Source organism: Eumetopias jubatus, unplaced genomic scaffold (assembly GCF_037043125.1).
Source record: "Eumetopias jubatus isolate StellerSeaLion01/CBP00866 unplaced genomic scaffold, mEumJub1_p1.0 scaffold_15, whole genome shotgun sequence".
In the NCBI taxonomy this organism is placed as follows: Eukaryota; Metazoa; Chordata; class Mammalia; order Carnivora; family Otariidae; genus Eumetopias; species Eumetopias jubatus.
This window is the reverse complement of record NW_028274821.1, coordinates 67,604,948-67,632,855: the sequence shown is the minus strand read 5'-3', so window position 1 is coordinate 67,632,855 and position 27,908 is coordinate 67,604,948. Positions and strand designations below refer to the sequence as shown.

Genomic DNA, 27,908 nt, shown 5'->3' with positions numbered 1-27,908 from the left:
AGCTGAGTTGGAGGCTAACCCACTTTTCTGGCAGCACCTGTGCAGGTTTCTGCCCCAGCCCTCCGGATCTACTGGTTGAACACCAGATTAGTTTGTCCTTCTCTTCCATGATGACTCATATGGGAAACCAACCAGCCAGGAAACAAGACATGAAAGGCCTCTTCTGCATCACAACCCATGCATCCTGCAATTTTACTTGGTTTTATCGCAGCAGCGTGTTCCCAAACTAAACAGCACAAGTGGGTTTGTCTTAATTTAGTCTAGAGATAAGGTGTTTATGAGGAGTCATCAGCTTGAGTCTCAAAAGAGGAAGATGATATAATGCGGGGGGAGGGGGAAGGTACGGTAGAATCAGAGTCCATGTTCATACCCTGGCTTTGCTGCGTATTAGCTGTGTGACCTTATGTTAGGGACTTGACCTTTCTGAACCTTTTTCCTCATCTGTAAAAATGGGAACTTCTGGACAGATCTTCCTCATGGAGTTGGGTGAGGTAAAACATACAAATGATCTAATATAAAAATTGTGCAGACTAAGTATGATCATTGTTGTTCCTGCAGTTGATACTATTAAGCTAGGCTGGAAACATGGACTCTGGATTCAGACTAGTCTGACTGAGTCTCAGCTCCATGTCGGTTAGCATTATGACTCAGCCTTGGTTAAAATCATACTTTAAAAAAAAAATTTTTTTTTTAAGATTTTATTTATTTGAGAGAGAACACAAGAGGGGGGTAGGGTCAGAGGGAAAAGCAGACACCTTGCTGAGCAGGGAGTCCGACGTGGGACTCGATCCTGGGACTCCAGGATCATGACCTGAGCCGAAGGCAGTCACTTAACTGACTGAGCCACCCAGGCGCCCCCATACTTTTTTTTTTCAACCTTAGTATTCTTACCTATAAAATGAGAACACTGTTACCTACCTCACAGTTTTCTGTGAAGATATAAAAAAGAGACAACATATATAAAAAGGTTAGGTTTCGTAAATCCTTTAAGACTTAGGATCTAGACTGATATGGTGTTTATTGATTGTACTTTCTCGTTGGGATGGCAGACACTGTTGGACAGCAGAAGCAATGACCACTTTTGGGAACAGCAGTTGGATGGCTTAGACTGGACTGCCAAAGATATCCTGGCATTTCTGGCCAAGCACCCAGAGGACGTCCAGTCTGCTAACGGCTCTGTGTACACCTGGAGAGAAGCTTTCAATGAGACTGACCAGGCAATCCAGACCATCTCTCGCTTCATGGAGGTGAGAATCTGTCCCATGGATCATTTAGAAGAGTCTTTGGCTTCTTTCTCGGAGGTGGTGCAATAAGGTTTGGATTGGAGGAAAGAAAGTTTAGAAATAATGTGTAGTCTTATTTCCAGTAGTATCCTTCAAACCTAATATAGGGCTTGGTGTACGGAAGGCACTCCTAAATGTTAGTTGTATGACTGAATGAGTGAATAAACAGACCTAACTCTAGCTTTATTCTCTCTGACTGAGAAGTGTTTCTGTCCATTATCTTCTAGGTTTTCCCAAGGTTTCATGGCTCGATACCTAATGTCAAGAAAGCATGCCCTTAAAAAGGCTTTATTTATGAAGTTTATCTAAGAACTAATAGGATACATTATATTTTAAAAATCTAGTTTTAAAAATTATGTGACTTAAGGGACAAACAAGGGTTGTTTTTTTTGTTTGGTTGGTTTTTTTGTCTGCTTATTTGGTTAGTTAATGATTCAAAATTGCCAAGAAAACAGAGGAAAAGGAGGTGTGATCCTTGTTTTAACCTCTTTCCCTCCACAAAAATCCATATAAGTAGCTTATCTCTACATACTTCTAGCATTTCTCTTAAATTGTAGTTAAGAAACAAAAGGATCCAGTCTCAGTTGAATATTGGAAAATGACTTTGGAGAGAGGGTGAGGGTAAAAATGTCACGCAGTTAGCACGTCCCTCTTAGGACAGAGCCTGCCTTGGGCACTGCGTGTGTTCCTGGCCCCCAGCGTTCTCATGAAGGCTCTTCTTCCATCAGTGTGTCAACCTGAATAAGCTCGAACCGGTAGCAACAGAAGTCCGGCTCATCAGCAAGTCCATGGAGCTGCTGGACGAGCGGAAGTTCTGGGCCGGTATTGTGTTCACCGGAATCACTCCTGACAGTGTGGAGTTGCCCCGTCACGTCAAGTACAAGATCCGAATGGACATTGACAATGTGGAGAGGACAAATAAAATCAAGGATGGGTGAGTTCAGTCTCCCCACACCAGCCAGTTTGGGGGAAGTCAAGAGCAGCTGAAATGACTAGAGGCACTTTGTTTTAAGTAATAATTTGGTAGAAATTTCACCCCAAAATAACTCCAACTGGTGGCATGATTTTGGTGAAAGTGGCACATTCATTGCTAGAGACAGTTATTTCAGAGGTCCTAAAATAATCATCTTTTGAGTCAGCATTTCTGCTCAGGAGAATTAATCCCATGGCATTAAATCAACAGGCAGAAAAGAAGAAATAAAGGCTTTAGGCTTCCTGTGCTAGCATTGTCCATTTTTACAAAAAGGGGCAAACAGCTAGTAAAAAGGGGAATGATTAAGCAAATTTTGGTATGTCCACTTGATGCAACGTTAGGTAGCCAAGGAAGGGGAGAAAAACCAAACCGACATTTTGGTGGTGGTATGCTCATTCTCATTATGTCTTTTTAAAAAATATGTGATTTCACTCTTGTGGAATATGAGAAACAGCGCAGAGGATCATTGGGGAGGGGAGGGAAAACTGAATGGGAAGTCATCATAGAGGGAGACAAACCAGGAGAGACTCTTAACTACAGGGAACAAACTGAGGGTTGCTAGAGGGAAGGGGGGTGGGGGGATGGGGTAATTGGGTGATGGGCATTAGGGAGGGCACATGATGTAATGAGCACTGGGTGTTATGTGCAACTGATGAATCATTGAACTCTACATCTGAAACTAATGATGTGTTATATGTTGGGTAATTGAATTTAAATTAAAATAAATGAATAAATTAAAAAATGAAAATATGTGCACAACTGAGACCATAAAATAAGATATAAATATATAAGATGAAAATAGGGGCTCTGTCATGGTGGTGGGATTATGGGTGATTGGCTTTTTTTGATGTACGGTTCTAAGGAATATTTAGTCACTTGTGATTTGGTTTTAGGTACTGGGACCCCGGTCCTCGGGCTGACCCCTTTGAGGATATGCGGTACGTCTGGGGGGGCTTTGCCTACTTACAAGATGTGGTGGAACAGGCGATCATCAGGGTGCTGACGGGCACCGAGAAGAAAACTGGTGTCTATGTGCAGCAGATGCCCTACCCCTGTTATGTCGATGACATGTAAGTTTACCACTGAGCCGCCATCTTCACGGCACTGGGTAACGCTGTCCCCAGAGACAGTACCTACGCATATATACTTATACACACATGTGTGCACATACATCCAAAGGAGGACATAGGATGCTTTGATTTCATGTATTTTACATGTGTGTTGATACAAAAAAATGTTTTTTGAAATTCAGTGAAGATTTTAGGAAATAAGATGCCAGGTGTAGGTCGTTGATGGTTCCAGTCACATCATGGACACACATGTGCACATCCTGGAATCCTCCCTCCTTTTTCTTCTGTAGTTACCAGTGCTTCTATTTTTTTTACATACCCTGCCCTTTTGGTCAAAGTTTACTCAGTCTGCAAATTTCCAATGTGTCGTGACAAACACATGCAAGCACTTACGCACACATACGTCCCCCAAACACAGAAACGGTGATCTAGATCTATAAAAGCTGCCTCCAGGTCCATTTGTCCACTTACTCTTTGTAAGTGGTAAACTGCATTTTGAAACAATCTAAATAAAACTGAACAAGGCCTTTTTATCTTGGACTTCAGATAATCTTTCGGTGCTTAGTCACTAAGCTGACAAGATCTCCTTGTGGTAATGGTGCTTTTGGATCTAATGATTTTTTTTTTTTGAGAGAGAGAGAGAGAGACAGAGGGAGCAGGGGAGGGGGGGCAGAGGGAGAGAGAGAGAATCTTAAGTAGGCTCCACCCGGGTGTGGGGGCTTGATCCCGTGACCCTGAGATCATGACCTGAGCCGAAACTAAGAGTCAGGTACTGAACGACTGAACCACCCAGGCGCCCCTCTAGTGATTTCTTGTGAGAGAGCATGGGCAGAGATGTAGTTGTTGCAGGCCTCTGAGATATGTAATGTCTCTTCCAAATTCTGGAAATTCTCTCGTTCTCCATTGTGGTGTATGTGTGTAGGGATCAGAGTGTAGAAGGAGTGGGGTTCTCTTATATTTGTTCTATGCTTTGCACTGAGCACCTGTTTCCTTGCGTGGCTCGCTCTAGCTTTTCCAAGTCACCCTGAATTATCTTGTTTTTCACCTTCAAAAAGATTAGCCAGAGTTTTCCAAAGACCCCCCTCAGCCAAGATTTACTCTAGAAAGGACGTCTTAAGATGAGAACAGGAGGGGAGCTTAGCGGCATTAAGGGCCTCTGCCTGTTGTCACATAGCTGGTAAGTGCCTGAGTAGTAAAGCTGGGACTTGGGCCTGGGTTCCAGGGTCCAGATTCTGTGTCCCTTTTACTTCATGGCCCACTGCCTTTCCTATTCCAGTTTGGAATCTGAAATATGACAAGAGCTGCCTGAAGTCTGTATCTGCATTATCTGTGATAAAAGTTGAGCCAAGGCAGTAGGGACGTGACCTTGGAGAAGTTCAGCTCTCCTGAGAGAAGGAGTTGGTTTTTTGGTTTTTGTTTTAGTACTTTAAAGTAACCCACACCTCACAGTTATCTAGTGACTAAAGCAGGCCCCAAAGAAATTCTACTTGGCAGCACTTCGTTGGTCTATCTGTTAATGCTACATTGTGCTCCTCATGAAGCATTTGATAACCTGTGCGTTTTGGAGTCCGGAGAGCCTGCCCCTCGTTCACTCGGTCTTGGGGCTTCCTCTCGCACACAGGCCCTGGAGGCACAGGCCTCCGAGCCTGAATCTCACTCCCTGTAATTCTCCTCCGCCCTTCCCTGGGGCCTCCAGCTTCCTGCGGGTGATGAGCCGGTCCATGCCCCTGTTCATGACGCTGGCCTGGATCTACTCCGTGGCTGTGATCATCAAGGGCATCGTGTATGAGAAGGAGGCGCGGCTGAAGGAGACCATGCGCATTATGGGCCTGGACAACGGCATCCTGTGGTTCAGCTGGTTCATCAGTAGCCTCATTCCTCTGCTCGTGAGCGCCGGCCTGCTTGTGGTGATTCTGAAAGTAAGGCTGCCACCCCGGCTCCCTGCTGCCTGGGGACTCCTAAACAGCCCAACACAGGCTGTGAGGAGAAAAGCAAAGATTACTTGGGAGGGAAGGGGTCAGACATGTCTTTTCCTGCAGTTTCCTTATTCTGTATTTGGGGAGAGCGAGAGTGACTTGCCCAGGGTCAACCCAGCTGGCTAGCGGCTGAGCAGGGCTAGAACCCAGGGCTCTTGCTTCCCATGTAGGCACACACTTAACTGTGCCATGACGTCTGCTGGGCAGTGGTTCGTGGCAGCATCTGAGGGCTGTTCGTTTCCTTAGATGTGTTGGGTGGTGATTCTGCCAGAATTTCTGAAAACCATAATCAGAGGATACATATTGTTGCAGGTTAGGTTTTTCTGGAAGCAGGGGCTGAGAGAGTTTGGCGCGGGGCTTATTATTTGGCATCAACATCTGTGGAAGGGATGGGGAATGCGCAGGTTTGAGCATGGGAAGGAGCTGTGAGATGCAGTGCACGGCCAACCCCACAGGCACTCGGGACCATATACAGCTCGCCGGAATTGTGCCTCATTGAGCTGAGCTGTCCAGCCCCAAGGCCTCCCTCCCTGACACCCCAGACCCCGGGCCCCTCAGTCAGTCATTGGAATCACAAGCCCCGGGGCCAGGCAGCTTTGTGTGGCTGTGACAGACCCAGAGGAGGTTGACATCTAGAGGTTGTCTGCTGCGGCAGCTGGGCAGCACGTTCCCCCTTCAAGGGGACCCCGGGCAGTGCTGTTCTGTGCCACCCTATATGTTAATAGGTTTATGTGCTAATCTCCTTTCCTTACAGTGATTTGTTTTAAGGCGGCATCATGTAAAAAAAATGTTTTCAAAGAGGGGAGTATAAAGGGTGAGGAACTAATATTTAGGTTAATACTAGCTACTGTTAATACAAATGAGCTCTTAGCTGATTGCCAGGCACTGTTTAAAGCACATTCACCTGTGCTTTCTGATTATATCCTCACTAACCCATTTAACATATAAGGAAATGAGGCCAAGGAAGGTTAAGGGCTTCCCCGAGGTCACCCAGCAGTATGACAGAGCGGTTCTTGCTGAAATCAACCCCTGCTCGTGCTCTGATATCTGACTGCAAGGGTGGAGCTCCGTGGTAGGGGTGGTGATCCTGTGGCTGGGGTGGTGGTCCTGTGGCTGGCAGGGAAGAGCCGCTCTGGGACCACGTGCTGGCTAGTCCTCCTCAGACACACCCAGGTGAACTGGCTGGAGATAGACTTGAAAGGCCCACAAGAATTTGGGTGATTGTGGGAATGCAGAATCCATGGCAGGTCATCAAGGGGGAGAATAAGATTTCCTGGCCCTTTTCCATGACCTTTGGAGGGAGAAGTCCTATGGGATGCTGTCGCCCACGGTTCTTTTTTGGTGCTGAGAGTCCTGGTCCTTAGAAAAGGAGACATCAGGTAACAGTATTTCTTGGAGAACCAAAGAACAAAATTGTCCATTGAGTTGAACCTTGATGAATTTCAGTCCCAGACTCTTCTCTTCCTGCCTCCACTCTTACTAGGCTGTGTGGTCTCTGGGTAGTCGTTATCCTCACTTAGGCTTCAGTTTCCTGATCAGAACAGTGAGCAGCTGTGCTCCTCCCTGTTATCTCTCAGATGAGTACGAATAAACTCTTCTTCCCATAGATCATGCGAGGACGTGTGTGCTTGTTGAGGCAGCACATTTAATAGGTCTCTTCCTTCCCAGTTAGGAAACCTGCTGCCCTACAGTGACCCCAGCGTGGTGTTTGTCTTTCTGTCCGTGTTCGCCGTGGTGACCATCCTGCAGTGTTTCCTGATCAGCACACTCTTCTCCAGAGCCAACCTGGCGGCAGCCTGTGGGGGCATCATCTACTTCATTCTCTACCTGCCCTACGTGCTGTGTGTGGCATGGCAAGACTATGTGGGCTTCACGCTCAAGATCTTCGTGGTGAGGAACCACCCCTGGGTAGTAACTGCACGCTCAGCGGCCCCTGGTGCTTCACCTCCCCTTGCAGTCCAAGCTGAGAACGGGAAATGAGTGTGTGTGTTTTTGTGTTGGGGGAGGTGCAGGATTGCTGAACCTTTGGGGCATCTTTGGAAGCATAAAATTCTAAAAGTTTTACTCTCTGTCATGCATGCATTTCTGAAACGCGTGTGCATAGTGAGGGGTTATAAGTAGAATCCTTTCCTATGCTGCTAGTGAACCCACTCCCCTCGAGGGATCTGTAGGTGAACACTTCCATATCTTGTAATTGATCCATTTTGCAAATTCAAATTTCTCTAGGTGGAATTTATATTAGAAGTGCCAGATAATGAGAGACAAGGAGATGGATAAGTTGACTTTTGCCTCTTTCTCACAGAGCCTGCTGTCTCCTGTGGCTTTTGGGTTTGGCTGTGAGTACTTTGCCCTTTTTGAGGAGCAGGGCATTGGGGTGCAGTGGGACAACCTGTTTGAGAGCCCCATGGAGGAAGATGGCTTCAACCTCACCATTTCAGTCTCCATGATGCTGTTCGACACCTTCCTCTATGGAGTGATGACGTGGTACATCGAGGCTGTCTTTCCAGGTACATGGAGCTTCCACACAGCTTTAGCCATCAGCTGGGGAAAATGTAATTTCTAGCTGCCAAGCTCTGTCCTGTCTGTGGTGGAATTTCTGTAGGGCCTGGGGCTCCCCGGAAAGTGGCTAGGGCTTTAGCCCTAAAGACTAGGATTGTAAATCTCCTTGACCAAGACCTGCCGTGGACGCATTTTGATACAGAACAAATTCTAAGAGAGTGAGGTTTAACTTTTTCTGCTTCCCCTGGTTTTCCTCCAAGGGAGTATATGTGGAATATTCATTACCTCTACTTGAGCTTCCTGCATTGATACGCAATTTTGTATCCTCCGGATCTGGGTTCAGATTCTGAGTCCTTCATTTACTGTCTGAGTGACCTCAGTAGGCTACTATCCCTGTTTCTTCATCTGTAAAATGAATGGCTGATAACCTGCCTCGGGGGGTTGTTTGAATGCATAGTAGGTCTCAGCAGGTGTGAGCTCCCACTACCCCCCACCTCCATCCCAGGGTGGTGTCACCTCCAGATGCTGTGTCAAGAAGGGAGTAGTTCTGGCTGGGACACCTCGGGAATGCTAGGATGTTGCTGTGCTTGGCTTCCATCTTGGTTTTTATCTTCGCTTGCAGGCCAGTATGGAATCCCCAGGCCCTGGTATTTTCCTTGCACCAAATCCTACTGGTTCGGTGAGGAAAGTGAGGAGAAGAGCCACCCTGGTTCCAGCCAGAAGGGAGTATCAGAAAGTAAGTGCTGTCGACCTGCCCTTCCCTTAGCCTAAGTGCTGTTGCCCCCACTAACTGTCAGGGACAAAGGATGGCTTTAGCCCTTTAGAGAGTCTGAAACCACTCTAGGAGCAAAGAAACCAAACGCAATGCATCTCTCCAAATTCTCCCATGCCATTTTTGTCCAGTGCTATTGTCGACTTATTGGGGAGTCACTCTCTTGGTTCCTGAGGGCCATTGCCTTTGTTTTCTTGGCTTCTAGGAAAGAGACCCTTAATATCTATACATTCACCCCCCCACCCCCGCAACACACACTTTTTATGATAAATTAACAGCTAAGAAGAGGGGGTAAAGACAGCTGTGATTGAAGAACCATAACCTCGCTGCCCGCCTCGTCATGGTGATGGAAATACGAGCCTGTGTAGGCTGCCACTAAGTGGCTGTCAGAGCTCAGCCTGTGCTTCTTGATGTTCTCACCCTTCATTATCCAGAGCCCTAATCCTCTCCTGGCTCCTGACTGTAGGTGGAGGTGCCCACAGTTTAGCAAAGGCTCTCTGCCTTCTGGGCCGTTTGCTCTGGTTCTTGGAGAGAAACTGTCTTTGTGTTCAGTGTGGCTTCCTAAGTACTTATGAAGCCCTTTCCTGCGGATCTCTTCTGTGCCTTCACCTGGTTGCCGGTGGAAAAGTCTGCTGTTCCTTAGGCATACTAGACGACCTACAGCCGGCCCTTGCCCACTGTCCCAGCCTCTCCTGCTCTTCCTACTCTTCTTGCCCAGTCTCCTCTTTACGCCAAGCTTCTGTGTCAGTCTCCTAGGACACGTTCTGTTCTTCCACACCCCCATGCCTTTGTACGTACTCTGTCCTCTCACAGGAGAACCCTTTCTCTGACTTGCCTGCCTTCCTCCTCCTTCCTCAAGATCTAGTTCTGTACCTCATCCCTGAGTAGTCCTTCTAGAATCCCAAGTAGTCAGTCAGTTCCTCCTCTAAGATGGCATGGCATTGAAAAACAAACAAACAAAAGGCCTTTCTATTTAAAATAATTATAGACTGGGCGCCTGGGTGGCTCAGTTGGTTAGGCGACTGCCTTCGGCTCAGGTCACGATCCTGGAGTCCCAGGTTCGAGTCCCGCATCGGGTTCCCTGCTCAGCAGGGAGTCTGCTTCTCTCTCTGACCCTCCCCCCTCTCATGTGCTCTCTCTCTCTCTCTCTCTCTCTCTCTCTCTCTCATATTCTCTCTCTCAAGTGAATAAATAAAATCTTTAAAAAAAAAATTATAGACTCATGGATGTTGCAAAAAAAATAGTATTGGGAGGTTTCCCTTGTGCCTTTCATTTCCATTTCTCCCGATGGTAACACCTTGCATAACTACAGCACAATATCAAAACCATGACATTGACACTGGTATAATGTATAGACCTTCTTCAGATTGTAGAGTTTTACATGTACTCATTCACGTGTGTGTATTTAGTTCTGTGCACTTTGTCACGTGGAGACTCATGTAATCATCAGCTCAGTCAAGACGCAGAACTCTTCCATCCACACAGACTCCCTTATTCTGCCCCTTGAAACCCACCACCACCACCCCCCTTCCTCTCCAGTCCCTGATACCTGTCAGCCACTACTCTGTTCTCCACATGGTATTTCCAGAATGTGATATAAATGGAACCATATAGTATGGAACATTTTGAGGTTGGCTTTTTGTCACTCAGCATTATTCCCTTGAGATCCATCCAAGCTGTGATGCGTATCAGCAGTTCACTCCTTTCCATTGCTGAGTTGTGTTCCACGGGCTGGGTACTCCACAGTTCTACGGCATTTTTAGATGTGTTTTTTAAACTGCTTTTCGCCTCCTGTATTTTGGTTGCTTGTCAAGTCTTTTTCTCCCAATAGACTGTGAATGTTCCTTTATCAGCGAATTCCCATCACCAACACTCCTGCCCAAACAGGCCCTAAATAAATGTCTGCCTGAGAAACCAGAAGTATGCGTGGAGAGAGGACAGCTGTGGGAGTACGGGCCCCGCCGCCATGTCTTTGTGCCCCACTCGTCGGTATTTGCCGTGGTTCATGCCCATCCTCTGTCTCCTGTCTCCTGACAGTCTGCGTGGAGGAGGAGCCCACACACCTGAAGCTGGGCGTGTCCATTCAGAACCTGATGAAGGTTTACCGGGATGGCATGAAGGTGGCTGTCGATGGCCTGGCCTTGAATTTCTATGAGGGCCAGATCACCTCCTTCCTGGGCCACAATGGAGCTGGGAAGACCACCACCATGTAAGAAGAGGGTGTGGCTGTCAGAATCGGCTGCGGGCGGGTTCCGTAGCGCAGTTAGAAGTCAGGACGCAAGGGCATTGCGTTGGTCACTGGGACAAGGGCAGCGCTGGGGAAGAGTTGACGAATGTAAGATACTATCTCATCACAGGGTGCTTTCCCCATGGCTGGTTTTGGCTAGATATCTCCTGGTGACCTTTCCCATTTAGAACCCTGGGAGCCCTCCTGGTCACCTTTCCCATTTGGTTCTCAGAATTCTGCACTGTTCCTGGGACCCTAAGGCTGTGACAGCTCCGAGAAAGGGTCTCCTTTTGAGCTGGTTTGGTTAGAACTATGAAGCAAGGATGCGGGGAGATTGGATATGTTGGAGGGAAGTAGTGATTTGCAGGAGCTCTGTCGCTAAGGACGTGTGAGACCTGGCCATGTGACTGCCCTTTCTGGGACCTACAGGGACCTATAAAGACCTTATGATGGGTGGCTTCACGAGGGAGAATGGGCCATATACACCAGAGTTAGCCTCAGTGACTTTTGGTGTGGTCCCTCAACTGTTGCCAAAGGTGTATCTTTAGGGATGATGACTTTCTCCTGTAAACCTTTTTCTTTTTTTTTTGGTTAACGCAAAATCAATATATGAACATTGCAGGTAATTTTTTAAAAGGCGCACAAAAATCCTACTGCCGGACACCGAAATGATTTTTATCTCTGAATAACTTCTTCTGGTTTGTCCAATTTTCATGGACATGATTTTGGACTTACAAAGTGTATGTTTCAAACTGTACTTTTCATGGCAAATTGGAATCATTTAAAAATGCTTGTCCTGATAATGCCCTTTCCAACACTTAGGCCCATTCCTGGTTACCCACCAAAGCAAAGACTTGCTTGCTTTGTAGGGGGTCACTTCGGGTCTGTTAGAAAGGAAGGGGGGTGTAGGGGGGTTGATGCCTCTGCTGCAGGTGCCTGGGCTCTGCGGCCTGGCATGGAACATTTCCGGGGGAATGGGGATAACACTGACTCTTGCACTTGTAAATTTTTGTCTTCAGGTCAATCCTGACTGGGTTGTTCCCTCCCACCTCGGGCACTGCCTACATTCTGGGAAAAGACATTCGCTTTGAGATGAGCACCATCCGGCAGAACCTGGGGGTCTGCCCCCAGCATAACGTGCTGTTTGACGTGTGAGTACCAGCAGCATTCTGAGAAGCAGACCCTCCCTGGATGTGTGTCATGAGTCGCGGGCGGAGGGGGACTCAAGCATTCTGCCTTCTGTGGGGGCGGCGGGTCTCACCTCCTTGCACAGTGAGACCCGGTCGTCCTTCCGTTTCAGGAAAAGTAGGAGGCGATTGTTGGGCGAGAGATGTCCCATCAGTCCAGCTGGTGGGTGAGGGTGTGGGAAAGGGTGCTCTCCATTACTGACACTTCAGAGGGCCACTTAGCCCGTCCGCTCTCCCATCACACTCCTCCCTGACACCAGCTGCAGCTCTTAGGCCCAGACTTGGCAGTGCCTCGGGGCCCTTGTCACGATGGCCCAGCATTTCCTGCTCAAGACATTGCTTCCATTCAGGTGGGCCTGTCAGCAATTCAGGCCCCCGAGGGAGCCCTCGTAGTGGAGCAGAGAAAGACCTGGGCTCTGTGACCGTGGGCAAGGACTTCTCCCCTTCTGGACCCCTGTCTGCTCTTCCCGAGAGTGAGCAGCTCAGGCTCATGTCCTCCACAGGGGCCTCCCTTCTTGCACAGTCTGAGCTCCTGGAGGGGCTCCTCCAGGTGAATGCCGAGCCAGCTTCTCGGTTGATTATGGGGTGGGTCCTTTGAGGACCTGGATTGAAAGTTGCAACTGCCTGATGTATGGTGGCCAGGCCTGCTGGGAATAGGCTAGAAGGGACTGGTCACATGTCAGCTTCGGCTTCTTCAGCAGCTCCGGTGGTTGCTTACGGTTGTTCTGTCTTGATTCTTCCTGTTATTTTTCAGAAGTTGAGATAGTTAGAAAAGGTCAGGGCGGGGGGCGGGCAGTGGAAACGTGCCTATTTTCTTCTGTTGTGGGTCAGGGAGCACTGTGTTCTGATGCAGCCCGTGGGGTGCAGAGCTGACGTGCCCTTCTTTCCCCAGGCTGACTGTGGAAGAACACATCTGGTTCTATGCACGGCTGAAGGGGCTCTCGGAGAAGCACGTGAAGGCAGAGCTGGAGCAGATGGCCTTGGATGTTGGTTTGCCACCCAGCAAACTGAAAAGCAAAACAAGTCAGCTGTCAGGTGAGTCCCCCCTCCCCCCGCCCCCAGCACACATGCACGTACGCACGAGAAAGGACAGCTGTCCCAGTGTCCCAGTGTGGGGGTGGGTGGGTAAGTCAGAAATGTGTCCCTGGTTTGTCCCCAGGTGGGTGCCTCTGATCATCTCTCAACGCCTCTGCCTTCGCTGTCTGGGGCCGGTCCTGGAACATCTCTCTCTCTCTCTCTCTCTCTCTCTCTCTCTCTCTCTCTCTCTCTCTCTCATAGGTGGAATGAAGAGAAAGCTGTCTGTGGCTTTGGCCTTTGTTGGGGGATCCAAGGTTGTCATTCTGGACGAGCCCACAGCCGGCGTGGACCCTTACTCCCGCAGGGGAATATGGGAGCTCCTGCTGAAATATCGACAAGGTAGCTGATGTGTGTTTATTTTGAGGGAGGGAGGGATGCAGGGCTCTTGAGACATGTGGTTGTAGCTGTGGCTCATGGCTGTTCTTGACAGAGCAGCAGAATTGCTTCTCAAGAATGTGGGACTTCTTTTCTTAGAGCTCTGTGCTCACCCGGGGTCTGGATGTAGAAGGAAGGCCTGGTTTACAAGAAACTTAACATGTATGCCCTTCGTTATCTAGGGGCTGGCAAGAAGAGAACTGGGGATAAAGGGCATGGTCCCCAGAGCTACTTCTAGCATAGAGCTTGGACACGTCCATTATAACTGTGTTCCCCTCTAGACCGATGGCTGAGAACAGAGGCCATGGCTTTGTTCATCTCTGTCCCCACCATGGTACACGATATATACTTTGGAGCCAGCCAGTTCCAGCTGGCCCTGAGACCTTGGAAAAGTCATTTAACTTGTCTCCGTTTCTTTACCTACAATAACAGCAGTGCCTGCCTCATAGAAGCTTTAGTGAAATGAGAATGCATGCAGACCACCTAGCACCCTGCCTGGCGTGTGGCAGATTCCCAAACGAATGTCCCTGTTCTGATTTCTGTGAGGATGGCTTTGCCACACAGGCTTCCAGATTCTTTTGCCTCGGTGACCCCTGCTGATAGATCTGTAGTTCCGGCTGCTTCAGTCATTGAGAACCAGTAGGCCTCACTTGTCCCATGGCCTTGTGTTTGTGCCTGGCAGGCCGCACCATTATTCTCTCCACACACCACATGGATGAGGCAGACATCTTGGGGGACAGGATTGCCATCATCTCCCATGGGAAGCTGTGCTGTGTGGGCTCCTCCCTGTTTCTGAAGAACCAGCTGGGAACAGGCTACTACCTGACCCTGGTTAAGAAGGATGTGGAATCCTCCCTCAGTTCCTGCAGAAATAGCAGTAGCACTGTGTCATACCTGAAAAAGGTGAGTTGTATTTTCAGTGCTGGGCTGGCGCTGGGCTTGTTGGCCGGGAGCGGCTTGTCCACTGGCTTGTCCATGTCCCCCCCACTCTGCCGCATGGGGGTCACCATCTCCCTTTGGAATCACATCATACTTCCTGTGTGGAATGCTCAGCTCAGGACACATCAGTTCCTGCAGTGAGAGTGTGGTTGGATCCCACTTCCTTCTTCCTGTGGAGACACAGTGAGTGATAGAGAAGGTCCTTAGGGGCCTTTATTAGAGCGAAGAAAAAAGACTTGCCAGGAGTGACGAGCCCTAGCTGCAGAATGCTCTGTCATTCCTGCTCATTCCCTTTGAATCTCATTGAGCTTAACTTCTAAACTGCAAAACAGCATATATTTATTGAACACTGATTTCATGGCGGACGCTCCACCCTAGCAGATTCTGGGCATAAAAGAAAATGACAGTACTAGTTAATTTTTTTGCAGCATCATTATCATTTATAAACTTTTCTTTCTTTTTTTTTTTTTTTTAAACTTCCTTCATCTCAAAGTGCAGAACAACAGTGGGAGGGAGGTGTTATGATTATTATCTCAGTTAGGGAAATGAGGCTTGTAGGTCAGCGAGCAGGTAAGTAACAGAGGTGGTACCAGAACCCGATAACCAGGTAGGTTTTCCTCTGTTCCACCATGCATGCCTGAGATTCATTTGTGTGCTGAAACCAGTGGCACCTAAAACATTTGCATCCCAGCCTTCACCTCCTATCTGCTTATTTATCTTTTAACTAGTGCCTGTTACCTAAAGTGTGGTCTGAGGACCAGCAGCATCGGGATTACTTGGGAGCTTGTTAGAAATGCAGAAACACGGGCCCAGCTCTCAGACTCACTAAATCAGAATCTGCATTTTAACAAGGTCCCCTGGTGGCTCAACATAAGTCAAGGCTTGAGAGGCACCAAGCCAGGCGACCAGGCAGGAGAATCCCATGCTAGGAGGGTCAGTGGAATCCTGGCGACAGCGTTCACTGCCGGCCCCCCTTCCGTTGATGGCTGTGCTTCCTGACCTCCTGTGCACACAGCACACGCGTGTCAGGGGCTTCTGAAGCCACGGTCGCCCCATTAGTTGCCTCCCAGGAGGAGCCACACAGTAGAGTCTCATGGAAGCCCTCCCTGGTGAAGGTGCTGGTGGCTGTACCTCGCTCAGTCCCTGACCCATTCTCACCTCGTTCTTTGCCATCAGGAGGACAGTGTTTCTCAGAGCAGTTCTGATGCTGGCCTGGGCAGCGACCATGAAAGTGACACGCTGACCGTCGGTAAGGACTCTGGGGTTTCTTATTCAGGTGGTGCCTGAGCTTCCCCCAGCTGGGCAGAGTGGAGGCAGAGGAGGAGAGGTGCAGAGGCTGGTGGCGCTGACTCAAGGTTTGCTGCTGGGCTGGGGCCGGGCGGAAGGTGGGGGGTGCTGGGAGAGGGTGCAGCTTGGTGGCAGATTGGCTTACCGTTTGCTGGGGGGCTCGGTGTGGGAGTTGGCAGGGCAGTGACCCCGAGAGGCTGACGTGATTGGGCGTGGGGGATCTCCTGGGGAATGGATCTGGCTGGACACTGGAGACCAGGGATGAGATGCTGAGGGCCAAGCCATGGGGGAGGGATTGGATCTCAGTAGCTAAGGAGAGTGAGAGCCCAGGAGACGGAGAGCGGCCTCCTTTGGCACAATATATGGGACACCAGTGTCACCAGTAACACCTATGGGGCAGAAGCCTTTACTGTGTCCATCGGTGCCCAGTCCGAAAAACTGTCTTTTTCCAGAGAGATGTCGTCTTCCTCCATGAACTGTTTGATTAGCCCTTTATTGACATAAATAGAAGGACCCTCCTTTACCAGGTTAGCGAAGGGTGAAGAATCGTTTAATTTTCTGTTACTCAGGTCTTCCCTTGAAGACTCCTAGAGTTTAGGCAATAGACACAAGGCTTTCCAACTCTGAAAAGTCTTCCTTCCACCCACCCACCCACCCACCCACCCACAGTGTACTGAGAACCTACAGTGTTCCTGGCTTTGGTGAATAAGACCTAGTTCTTGCCCCCAGGCACTCTCAGGTCAGAGATGAACCTGTGGAAAGACTTAAGTATTGGGGACGGGTATCCTGCGTGGACAGCTGGCTTCTTAGGGGTAGGCAAAGGGAGAAGGTGAGGCACGGCTGGCCCTTGATGTGGGGGGCCTCTGAGCTGGCTGAGCTGTCTTTGTGCTTTGGTCCCTACAGATGTCTCGGCCATCTCCAACCTCATCAGGAAGCATGTGGCTGAAGCCCGGCTGGTGGAAGACATTGGGCATGAACTGACTTATGTGCTGCCCTACGAAGCTGCCAAAGAGGGGGCCTTTGTGGAACTCTTCCATGAGATTGATGACCGGCTCTCAGACCTGGGCATCTCTAGTTACGGCATCTCAGAGACGACCCTGGAAGAAGTAAGTTCAGTGACTGATTTCAGAGTATAGCAGGTCCCACAGTCCCAAGGCCAGACAGGTGGACTGCTTTTCCCCCAGGGGAATAGGATTACCATGGAGCTGGTCATTTGAGTCCTTATATCATTGTTGTTGGGGTATTATTGCCACAGTTAACCCTTTAAAGTTGTGGTGGGAGATGGCAGGAGAGCTAGATTAGAACTGCTCCCCAACATGGCTGTGTCATGGCCCCGTGTAGGAAATAGCCAGCGTTTATGGAAAATCTGCATGTGCCTCATGCTGACCTGGGTGTGTGGGGGTTTTTTGTCGGTTTGTTTTAATTACTGTAGGGGTGCCTGGGTGGCTTAGTCGGTTAAGCATCCAACTCTTGATTTCAGCTCAGGTCATGATCTCGGGGTCGTGAGATCGAGCACTGTGTCAGGCTCTGTGCTCAGCACGGCGTCTGCTTGGGATTCTCTCTGTCTCTCTCCTTCTTCCCCTCCCCCCTGTTCATGCACACTCTCTCTTTAAATAAATAAAATCTTTAAAAGAAATCATTGTAACTTAATATTATCCCCATAATAAGGTGAAAAGGTGGGCACTCAGGGATGCCGAGCTAAGATTCATCGAGGGTTTGGGCCACAAAGCCCACGCTCTCTTTACTCTGTAGCAGCAGCTGCCCTTAGAGATCACAGCATCATAGACCTGGAGGGTTGGGAAGGATACAAAAGTTGTCTGGCCCAGTGGTCCCCAAGCTTGACCAGGCAGAGAAATCATCTGGGGATATTACCGACAATAAAAATTCCAAGCCTCAGCGCCAGGGTCTTTGAATCAGAATTTCTGGAGGTAAGACCTTAATGTCTGCGCTTTTATTACATGCTTTCCAGGCTGTGGTCTGTAGTGCAGAGTTTAGAAATCATTGGCTAGTTCACATTGTCTTAGGATGTTTGAGTCCCTGATGTAATATTTCTAGTAATGGGGAGCCCATCATCTTTTGATCATTCTGTCTTGGATTACTTACCACAGTGCTAGCCTACTCAGAGATTTGGGGGCCATAGACCTGGAAGAAGCCACCTTATGTGTTCCCTGTAGATTCAGAACACATTTCTTCTGTAGTGTTCTAATGTCATACCTTTAATTTGAAAATGATTGTCTGGATTGATAGTTCTCAGTACGGAGGAAATGTTCTCCGGTTAAAAATGCCTTCACTCCCACATGGCTGGCAAAGTATTATTAGTAAATGAAGCTTTTACTTTTTGTCTTTAGGGGCTAACAAGCCACTCAATAATGTAATAATCATGGTGGTGATGGTTGCTTTCATCACGTGATGGTTATACTATTCTCCCTACCGTTTTTTCAGATATTTCTCAAAGTGGCTGAAGAGAGTGGGGTGGACGCTGAGACCTCAGGTAAGCCTTGGAGGGAGCTGTATGCTCTGGGAAGTGCCTCCTGTAGGCTGTCTTAGTTCACTGGTGTTGTCCCTTTCCCTTTGACTTGAGGAAGGCTTGTTTTGTTACAAATAAAATAAAATGTGGAATTCCTTCCTTTTTGCCTGCAGATGGCACCTTGCCAGCAAGACGAAATAGACGGGCCTTCGGGGACAAGCAGAGCTGCCTTCACCCGTTCACTGAAGATGATGCTATTGATCCTAATGATTCTGATGTAGACCCAGGTCTGTTTGGGCAAGATCTGTGTTCCATTGTTTGAAAGTGAATTTCTTGTCTCGTGTTACCTTTTAACGGCCTTGAGCATGGGATGATAGATGCCTACAGGGTCCAAAGGGTAGTAGGATGATGAAAAAAGCCACATTCGCTTTTCCAGCATTGGGCACACCATCAAACCTGAAGGAGCCCATCCTTATCACTTTTTTCATTTAGTTGAGATCTTTCACTTGAGACACACATAAAAGGATGGTCCCTCAGTCCTCTGAATCCATTTGTATCTTTTCTGTGGAGATCCAGTTTCTTGCCTAGATAAGGTGTTTAATTGTTGATGAATGATTTTGAAGTAGGTCAGCTTTTAGAGCTAAGTGTACCTTAGACTTAGATATTCTGGATGAGCGTGTCCCTGTGTGTTTGACTGGGATGGAGAATGGAAGACAAGAAGTCAAGCAAATGTTGGTAAGATGTGAAAACGCCTCCGTTAGGAATCATTAGTTTAAGACAAGGATTTTTATACGATTTTGAGGTACAGAAACCTTTCTCCCAGTCCTGCTCCTGTGAGTGTGTGGCCCTCATGTTTTCCCTGATTTCAGACATTGTCTATACTTAGATCATTTGAATGTGTCTATTTTTACCAAAATAATAGATGGTAGACAAATCAGCATTGTCTGTTCTCAATTATGTCAGCCTAAATGCATGGCCTGTCTCGTAGAATATTCTATAAGAGATTGAGGATGACTTGGTTCATCTGAATGACTTGATGTACAACAGTTATGTGTGAACACTTCTCTTCAGTTGTCTCAAGGCACCTTCATTTTCTGCACTCCTTACACAAGAACTGGAAGGCAGAAAGCTCTACTGTTGGACATCTGGGGTCCTAGCTTTTCCTGGGACATTGATTTGTCATGAAAGCCCTGGACTTCTGAGAGACTTTGGCTTTCAAACACAAGCCTCCAAGACGGTTTCTGAGGATGATGGAGGGCGGAGCGTGGTGAGGTCAAAACTGCCTCAGATGCTAGGTGACCTTCAGTGTTGGCTTCTTGCAGAATCCAGAGAAACAGACCTGCTCAGCGGGATGGACGGCAAAGGCTCTTACCAGGTGAAGGGCTGGAAGCTCACACAACAGCAGTTTGTGGCCCTTCTGTGGAAGAGGCTGCTGATTGCCAGACGGAGTCGGAAGGGATTCTTTGCTCAGGTGACAAGTGCTGTTCCAGGCCAGTGACTCTGGCTTCCCGGGTGGGCCGCAGGCTCCCTGACCAGTGAAGGCAGGAGAGGGTCATGGTTGTGAGGTGGATGCTGGAGTCAGACTTGCCGTATTTCAATCCCAGTCCTGCTTCCTGCCGCTCACGCATCTGCGGGCAAGTTACTTCTCTGTGCCTCTGTGTCCTCACCTTTAGAATGAAGATAATGTGCCTATGACATAGGGTTGTTATGAGGATTAAAGTGAGTAAGTGCTTAGAATGGGGCCTGGCATTAAGTCGTGCTGTGCTGTGTGTGTGTGTGTGAGGTTTATGGTAGAGGACAGCGTAACAAGGACAGAGTTTAGGAAAATTGGCTGGGCAAATTCAGTTTTCATAACTTGAGATGCACTTGACATATAAACTTCTTGGAAACATGACTTTTCTCTAAAGTGGTGTTTAACTGCAAATTGACGGACAGGTAGCCAGGGAGGTCAGAAAAAAATGGGCAAACAGAGAAGACTCATTACACTGTTGCCTGCATGTCAGTGTTTGCATGCTAAGTTGCTCGGTCGGAAGGGATAAAATTATCCCGCTGTATAAAATCGAGAAGTGTAGAGAAAGTGTCTGTAGAGATTCTTCCCTGCAGACTCTGTGGGTAATGCAGAGAAGTATGAATTTGGAGCATGCAGACCTGGGTTTGAATTCTGGTTCTGCCACTTACTGGCTGTGTGACCTTGGACAGGTTACTTAGTCTCTCTGAGCTCAGTTCCCTTGTTCGTTGATTGGTGATAGAGTTGTAACGATAATGAAATGAGATAATTGTCATAGAGTATTTTCCCATAAAGAAGGATTTGGGTGATGATGCTTTTTGAGGCCATCCCATGGTGACAGCGGATGCTGTCCCCTTTCAGAGCGTGGGATCTGACTGGGTCACTTAGTGTTGGTCTGTAGATTACAAGTGAGAGTACTGAGGCCTCAGCGGGAGTGACTTCGCATGGATACACTTGTAGAGACAGAACCAGGCTTCGGGTCTTCTGGCTCTTGGTGCAGGGCTTGTTCTCTTGGCCTTTCTCTGAGCTGAGCCGGGCTCATGGCCCATCGTGGTCTTTCTCAGGTCTTCAGTGGGAAGAGAGTAGGACCCAGGGTTCTGAGTCCCCCTGACATGTGACCACTGTTTACTCTGTAAAGTTTTGAGCTTCGTGCCTCTGCGAGGTGGCCACAGCCTCTGGCCTTGTGCTGCCAGCCTCCAGAAATGCCCTGGAGGGAAGAGGTTTCGGTGGCAGGATCTGCTGCTTCCCACCTGCCAGCCATGAATGCCTTGGGGGAGCTTTATTCTGGGTCCCGTGGTGCTCACTTGCGTGCTGGCTGGGCTAGGGAGGCTGGCTGGACTCTTAGGGGCTTTCCCCAGGCCCCTTTTTCTGACACTTGGCCTTGTTTTGCCACTTCCTTTCCCCCTCTGTCCCCTGGTTACAGATCGTCCTACCAGCTGTGTTTGTCTGCATTGCCCTGGTGTTCAGCTTGATCGTGCCCCCCTTTGGCAAGTACCCCAGCCTGGAACTTCAGCCCTGGATGTACAACGAACAGTACACGTTTGTCAGGTACGTGTTTGCTTTCTGTGCCCCTGGAGAGAAGAGAGCTCAGGCAGACTGAGGGTGTTGATGCTCCTGAGGACCAAGGGCAGGTGGCCTCGAGAATCACACGGTGGAGTGGATTTTACCAGCTGTTCTAAAGCCCCGACACAGACTAATATCGTATGCAAAGAACAGCAGGGAATTGAACCTCCACTAACAGACCCGTCTTCTGTTCCCACTTTTGAGCTCCTTTCTTTTTATCCTACTGTCATCAGGAACACGCATCTGTGTTTTACGTAAATAATCTGCTCTTGCAAAACATCTATGAGGAAGCTATAGTATTTGGGCTTTTTATAGCTGTGTCTTAATTTTATCGCTTCATCCCAGGGCTTCTGTACACCGTCACAGCATCATACGTCCAGGTTCTTGTTTGCACAGTACATTTCATGTGTTTATTATGTCACAGAGTGTTCTTTAGACATGGATACCAGCTACTCTGTAACAATCCAGTGCTTCAAACAAAAGGACAAAGGAATTTCTCTACTTCCTTCCACAGAAGTTTTCTTCCGTCTTGTAGTATTTGTAGACCTTTAGATGGGGAGAAGCATCTCAGTGATGTAAAAGGGAAGCTTTAAAAGAAACAACGAAAACAAAAAATACATAAATACGTGAATCGGTTCTTCCTTCTCTAGCCCCATGTTTCTTTCCTGTTTGGTTCAGGTTTCGTGGATAACTGTGAAAGTATTTTTGAAAAACCAATCCTTAATGAATTTCTTCACATTAAAATACGTATAGAAATGTGCGTGGGCGTTTATACACGTGCGCACACCTGTAGGCACAGCTCCATTCATTACAGCTTACACAAGCTCAGAGGGCTGTCCCTTACCTTAATCCCAAACATGCAGTCAGTGTCAGCTCCTTTTGGGTAGGTTTTGTGTTTTATTCATTTCTGATAATGAGCGCTTGGCACACAGGAAGTGCCTAATAAAGTGTTCAGTTTAGAAAAACAATTCCACCTCCCAATTCCTGGTTTTAATGAATTGCTGAGCTGGCTGCTGTCATGTACCCACAGTAATGACGCTCCTGAGGACGTGGGCACCCAGGAACTCTTGAATGCCCTCACCAGACACCCCGGCTTCGGGACCCGCTGTATGGAAGGAAATCCAATCCCGTAAGTGCCCCTTGAGCTGTGAGACCCTTGACATCTGGGTTGTCTTATGCTTGTCACCTGGGTTTGATGTCTGCTCTGTTACCTTTATCAGCTGTGATAGATGCCCCTCATTGTGACTAGTATCATTTGTCCTTCGAAGCATTTTTAATTAAAAAGCTGATACAGTAATCTAACCAGAATCTAGGAACAAACAGAGCCAACGAGGAGAGTTTTCTATCATCCTGCGGAGCCAAATCACTGCAGACATTTAGTTACTGCTTTAGAGATTAATATTTAATTCAAATAGCACTTTGTACTGATCAAATGCTTTCCCCTTCTTCCTTTCTACCAGCTCCTGTACCTAAAAGCAGAGATAGGCTGCCATTAGATATAATTTGCGGTTTGGCTTATCAGTTTCTTCACTTTACCAGCCTGGAAAGATGTTCTATATTATTGTGTATAAAGATGGACGTTTTCTTCTTTTGGAGTTGCATATTTTTGTACTTTCCTTCAAAATCCTTTTTAAGGAAGTAGGTAGTGTACGGATAAATGCAGCGAAATAACCCCGTGTCTCTAAGTGGGCATGTGGGGGGGGAGGTGTGTGTGGAGGTCTTTGTGCATAAAGACTGTGAAAAGAGGTGAGTTTCCAAGCGACCCGAACCATGGCCTATGGAGGTTCGAGGTTCCAGGCTCAGGTAGAATGAGGTTCTGGCTCAGTTACAGCACAGACTCGGAGGAATTATGGAGAGTGTAGGAAGGCATAGGAAGATTGGAGAAGGACTAACTTGAATTCCAGGTTTTCAATGGAAGATACTAACTTTGCAAGTGACAGACCAGTGAGCCTGGTGCCTGGGCGTGCAAGGTTTCAGAGCAGATTTCTAGACGGATAGCTACCATGTCCTTGCCAGCTCTTATTACTGAATATTTACTAAGCATTTGCTGGTACTTACTGCTTCATGGGTGGTAAGCCCTAGCAGCCAATGTCCATTCCTAAAGAACAAGATGACCGTTACGGAAAAGGACATGGAGACATCGTCTCTAGAGTCACAAGACTTTTGACTTTTGTCGAACCTGCCCATTTCGTAGGTGGGGTAGAAGAATGAGGTGGATTCATTATCTGCCCGCTGAGCTCTGTGGACTCAGAGAGGTGCCAACGTGGGAGGAGCTGGGTCTGGGCTCAGGGCTAGCCTCCAGAGACAAAAGAGGTCCGGCCCCTGCCGTCAGAGGATTCACAGTGTTGGGGCAGAGCGCCGCTGCACGTTTGTGTGAAGGGCGGTGGACGGAGGGGCCCCACTCTGGCAACTTTTCCCAAATTCACATTATAGGTTTTACCAAAAGGAGTAGAACTGAGGGAAGTTTGACTGGGACATTGACTGCGGCACTGAGCTTTGTCTCAGCCAGTCATCTTGGGAAGGTTTTGGAGTGTGAGCCCCATGTCTTACTTGGACTTTTCCATCAAGTCATGGAGCTTTAGAGAGAACTAGAGAGCAGTCCACAAATCTGTTCCTTTGGTATTTTCAGCACGTACAAGAATAACATAAGGAGTGTGGCTATGCATTGTAGAATTTTGCAACTGGAAGGGATGCTGGAAATGACTTGTTTAGCATGACATTTTGTACTTTTATTTTGCTGGTGGAAAGATAAGACCCACGAGGGCAAGCGTTGTGTTGTGATGGTCCGCAGTGATTCAGAGCCCAAGTCAGGCTTCAAGGCCTTGTGATGCTTGCAGACAACCTAGCTCTTCATGTACGGAGCACCCTCACCCCATGCCCTCCAGACCCCAATTCTGTACTCATTTTAAAACATAAGGTGAATCTTGCCATCCTGCACCAGATTTACAGCACATTGAGCGTAACATGCAGACTCCTTCCCGGGCCCGGGTCGTATGGCACCTGCTTCCCTCCACCACTCATCTCCCGTCACTCTCCCTCCTACCTCATCCCGTTCCAGCCACACTGTCCCCCTGCTGTTCCTCAAACATGGAAAGTTCGCTTCTTCTGAGAGACTTTGTACCTACACTTTCTGTTGCCTTTGCCTGTAGTGTTCTTTCTCTCCAAATCTTTTCCTGACTCCTTTCTATCATTTATGCCTTGGAAGAAGACAGTAGTCCCTCTTCCCCCAATTCAGTGTCCTCTTATTTTGCTTTATTTTTGGCTAAGTGACATTTGCTTATTGCCAAATTCCTCTACAGAAGGCAGGGACTTTGTCTTGTTCACCCCAGACTCTCAGATGTGCAGAACAGTGTCTGGCACATAGTAGATGCTCAGTGAATATTCGCTGAGGGAACACAGGGGCAAGAGACCAAATGCCGGCAGATTGGATTGACTGGAGTTTGGTATATGAGCATTTAGGGCCTCTTTGTGTTCCTTCATCCTTACCTGTAAAGTGAGTTTGCAGCTTACAGGTCTGTGGGGAGATCAAACAAATGGTGAGGGGATGGATAGATGCATGTTTGTGGTTGTTATTGATTGGTCTGTGCTCCTGAGGCACCAGGAAAGGCCAGGGCCTCTCGGGTAATGCTGCCTTTGCTGTCCTCCCTTTGCAGAGACATGCCCTGCTCAGTGGGGGAGGAGGAGTGGACCACCGCCCCCGTTCCCCAGACCATCACGGACCTGTTCCAAAATGGGAACTGGACGATGGAGAACCCCTCACCCACCTGCCAGTGTAGCAGTGACAAAATCAAGAAGATGCTGCCCGTGTGTCCCCTGGGGGCAGGGGGGCTGCCTCCTCCACAAGTGAGTCACTCTCCGTGTGACTGAGCAGATGGCGGTGCAGTGGGGCTGGGAGCTTCTGCTTGGGAAGAAGGAATGGCTGACCTATCCTGCCAGGGGGTTGTCTTTCAGTCTTGATCTTAATTCTTATCATAGGGAAAGGCATGTGGGTTTTGAGGGGAAGGGACTTGGTCTACAAGTTCCCATATTTTAGCTTGTTTGTCTACTTTGAAAAGTCAGCCTCGGTTACTTACTTGTTTGAGTTAAGACCAGATCACAACACTCTGGATCAGTGGGCTGTGGAAGGCACAGTCTGGCTTCTCCCACTGAGGTCATGTCACAGAATATACTGTGACAGGCCCGGCTCCATCCCTGGTTCTGCCACAGATGAGCTGGTGACCTCAGACAGGCCACTCAGTGCCTGGGCCTGTTTCCTCACCTCTGAATTAGGGAGGCTGGCCCATAAAACTTCTGCGGGTCTTAAAACTCTGACATTCTCTGAGGCTGTGAGTGTGGGGAGCAGTTCGGAGCCTTTTTTCTGAGAACAATTTCAGAAGGAGGCTTGTGATCTCCCTCTGTTGCTTTATCAGCATCTGCGTTGCAGGGTGAGGACAAGCAATTGTAAGTGGGTGTGAGAACTTAAAAGTCCTGGTTACTTCTCTATAAAAGAACAGTGAATCTGTGCATCTGTATAACTCCAATGAACCAAAGAAGTCACTGGGCATAGTCAATGATACTGCTCCCTAAAAACCTTTTGACTATAAAGAATCATGTTCCAGTGTCTGTTGCTCAGTAGTTCAGAATAATTTCCTTGGGGACATCTTGGCTTGGCGTAAGTGAATGGCCGATGCTGAGGGCAGAAAGGACCAGGCCTCTGTGTTTGGCTGATGGCAGCACCTGGGCCTTGAGGGCAGGGTCTGGTCACACTGTGATCCACATTCAAGGGACATGTGTCACTGTAGTGTAGTCCTTGATTTTTTTTTCTGTTTCAATTGTCTATAAAGACACTTGTGCTTGTTTTTCTGTGATGACAGAGAAAACAGAACACTGCAGACATCCTTCAGAACCTGACGGGAAGAAACATTTCGGATTATCTGGTCAAGACCTATGTGCAGATCATAGCCAAAAGGTCATTATTTACTAAAGTTGGCCCTTGCTTTTTTCAGTCCTGATTAGGGGAATTAAAGGTCTAAAAATAGCACGCTGATGGGGAAAAATACCAAATTTTGGCCTGATGTTGGCTTTTGGAAGTTTAGGATTTCCTCCCAACCTAGAAAAGATAAGTATTATGAACTTTAAGTCTTCAGCATCAAGGTAAGGCTGCCTGGTATAATCACAGGTCTGTGCATTAGAAAAATTCTGGAGATCAAATGTACCGTATTATGATTATAGTTAACAATACTATATTATATACTCCAAAGATGTGAAGAAACTAAATCTTAAATATGCTTGCCACAAAAAAAAAAGATGATGATTTTAGGACATGATGGAGGTATCGTGGTAATCTTAATACCTAAATACATCAAATCAAACTGTTATATACCTTAAATTTACATCGTGTTCTATGTCAGTTGTATGTCAATAAAAAAATAAATCTCGATTCAAATTTGAATTCTACTTACCATGTGCTTCACCAGGAGCAACCAGTTATCCTTTAAAAAGTTCTCGTTTGTAGCGTATGTGAAAATACCATTGCTCTTATTATTTTGTTGGGAAGATTGAATGACATTGATATATATATATAAAGTGCCTCTCATGAATGGAGTGTGTGATAATGTGGACAGTATGTGGCATTATGGAGCCCTGGGCCTGCTTGGTGGCCTGATGTGGCTGTGGAGCCTTGGAACAGCCCCAAAGTTTCCAGGGCTATTGAGGCACAGCGTTGAATACTTACTTGATGCCCAGGAAATGTTTGTTCTGGTTTCCTTTTGGTTTGTTGGGCTTCTCTGTTAGGTGTTCTCAGTGACTTTAAATGCTTGAATGATAATTACTGTCGAGTTTCCAAGAAAGAGGCATAACCTTTCCATGTCCTCTGTAGCTGACATATTACCTTGAATTCAGTAAGTTTTGGGGCACCTGGCTGGCTCAGTTTGTAGAGCATGCGACCCTTGATCTCAGAATCATGAGTTTGAGCCTCATGTTGGGTGTGAAACCTACTTACAAGGAATAATAAAAAAAAGTTTTAGTTCAGTCACATCTTTGTCTACAAGGTGGTTTTTGAAGTGGTTTAATCCAAAGCATGATTTTCTTATAAATAACAAGGTTTTAAAATGGGGAGAAGGAAAGACCTAGTGACTGGGGTGTCCTTCTGTGGGTACCGATCACGGGATTCTTTCTGTCCTGGCTTGTCTCCTTAGGTAGATAGTAACTTCTTTTGTGTTATCAGGAATAGGATCAATGTTTTTTTGAACTGATTTTTGGTTTCTTTTTCTCTGGCTTCTGCAGTTTAAAGAACAAGATCTGGGTGAATGAGTTTAGGTAAGTTGATCTCTTTCTGTGCTCGCTTGTATTTTGTCTGGACTCCTGTAGTTCAGAAGGATGACTTTGATCCTGGTATCTCAGATCCCAGGATGTTGGGGGGTGGGGATTGTTTTGCCTTTGGTGTTTCTGCTCGGTGCTTAGCTCCCACTTCAGATGCCTTTGAAATATTTGGCCTTCTGATCCCCTTGAGGAGATTCAGCAGTTTCTTGGAGGTCTCTAGAGATTTAACCGGGAAGCACAGTGTTGTGAGGGAAATACCTTACTCTATTTACGTTTCCTCCCCACCAAATCAGATTCCCAAGGGGGTCCTGGGGACTCCGGGACAATTTTTCAGGCCTTTAGAATGAGACCAAGAAGGTCTTGGATGAAATAAGAGGCATCAAAGCCATCTATTTTCACAGTATTT

At 47.6% G+C, this 27,908-nt stretch overlaps 1 protein-coding gene across 3 annotated transcripts in view; it reads left to right on the top strand.

Moving 5' to 3' along the window:
* The window catches only part of ABCA1 (ATP binding cassette subfamily A member 1), a 126,217-nt gene that overhangs the window by 77,174 nt on the left and 21,135 nt on the right, over nucleotides 1-27,908 (top strand). For 2 of the 3 annotated variants that reach the window (XM_088018728.1, XM_028108727.2), the window contains exons 12-33: nucleotides 1,050-1,247; nucleotides 2,012-2,217; nucleotides 3,150-3,326; nucleotides 5,023-5,245; nucleotides 6,971-7,192; nucleotides 7,605-7,809; nucleotides 8,424-8,537; nucleotides 10,611-10,782; nucleotides 11,820-11,951; nucleotides 12,880-13,022; nucleotides 13,266-13,403; nucleotides 14,122-14,342; nucleotides 15,655-15,733; nucleotides 16,569-16,771; nucleotides 18,108-18,156; nucleotides 18,306-18,419; nucleotides 19,455-19,603; nucleotides 21,063-21,187; nucleotides 22,233-22,331; nucleotides 24,856-25,045; nucleotides 26,056-26,150; nucleotides 27,467-27,499. In XM_088018728.1, the coding sequence (XP_087874854.1) occupies nucleotides 1,050-1,247; nucleotides 2,012-2,217; nucleotides 3,150-3,326; nucleotides 5,023-5,245; nucleotides 6,971-7,192; nucleotides 7,605-7,809; nucleotides 8,424-8,537; nucleotides 10,611-10,782; nucleotides 11,820-11,951; nucleotides 12,880-13,022; nucleotides 13,266-13,403; nucleotides 14,122-14,342; nucleotides 15,655-15,733; nucleotides 16,569-16,771; nucleotides 18,108-18,156; nucleotides 18,306-18,419; nucleotides 19,455-19,603; nucleotides 21,063-21,187; nucleotides 22,233-22,331; nucleotides 24,856-25,045; nucleotides 26,056-26,150; nucleotides 27,467-27,499 (3,287 nt within the window). Of the gene's footprint in view, nucleotides 1-1,049; nucleotides 1,248-2,011; nucleotides 2,218-3,149; nucleotides 3,327-5,022; nucleotides 5,246-6,970; nucleotides 7,193-7,604; nucleotides 7,810-8,423; nucleotides 8,538-10,610; nucleotides 10,783-11,819; nucleotides 11,952-12,879; nucleotides 13,023-13,265; nucleotides 13,404-14,121; nucleotides 14,343-15,554; nucleotides 15,628-15,654; nucleotides 15,734-16,568; nucleotides 16,772-18,107; nucleotides 18,157-18,305; nucleotides 18,420-19,454; nucleotides 19,604-21,062; nucleotides 21,188-22,232; nucleotides 22,332-24,855; nucleotides 25,046-26,055; nucleotides 26,151-27,466; nucleotides 27,500-27,908 lie in introns of all 3 variants that reach the window. The other variant, XM_028108728.2, reaches the window with a different exon arrangement.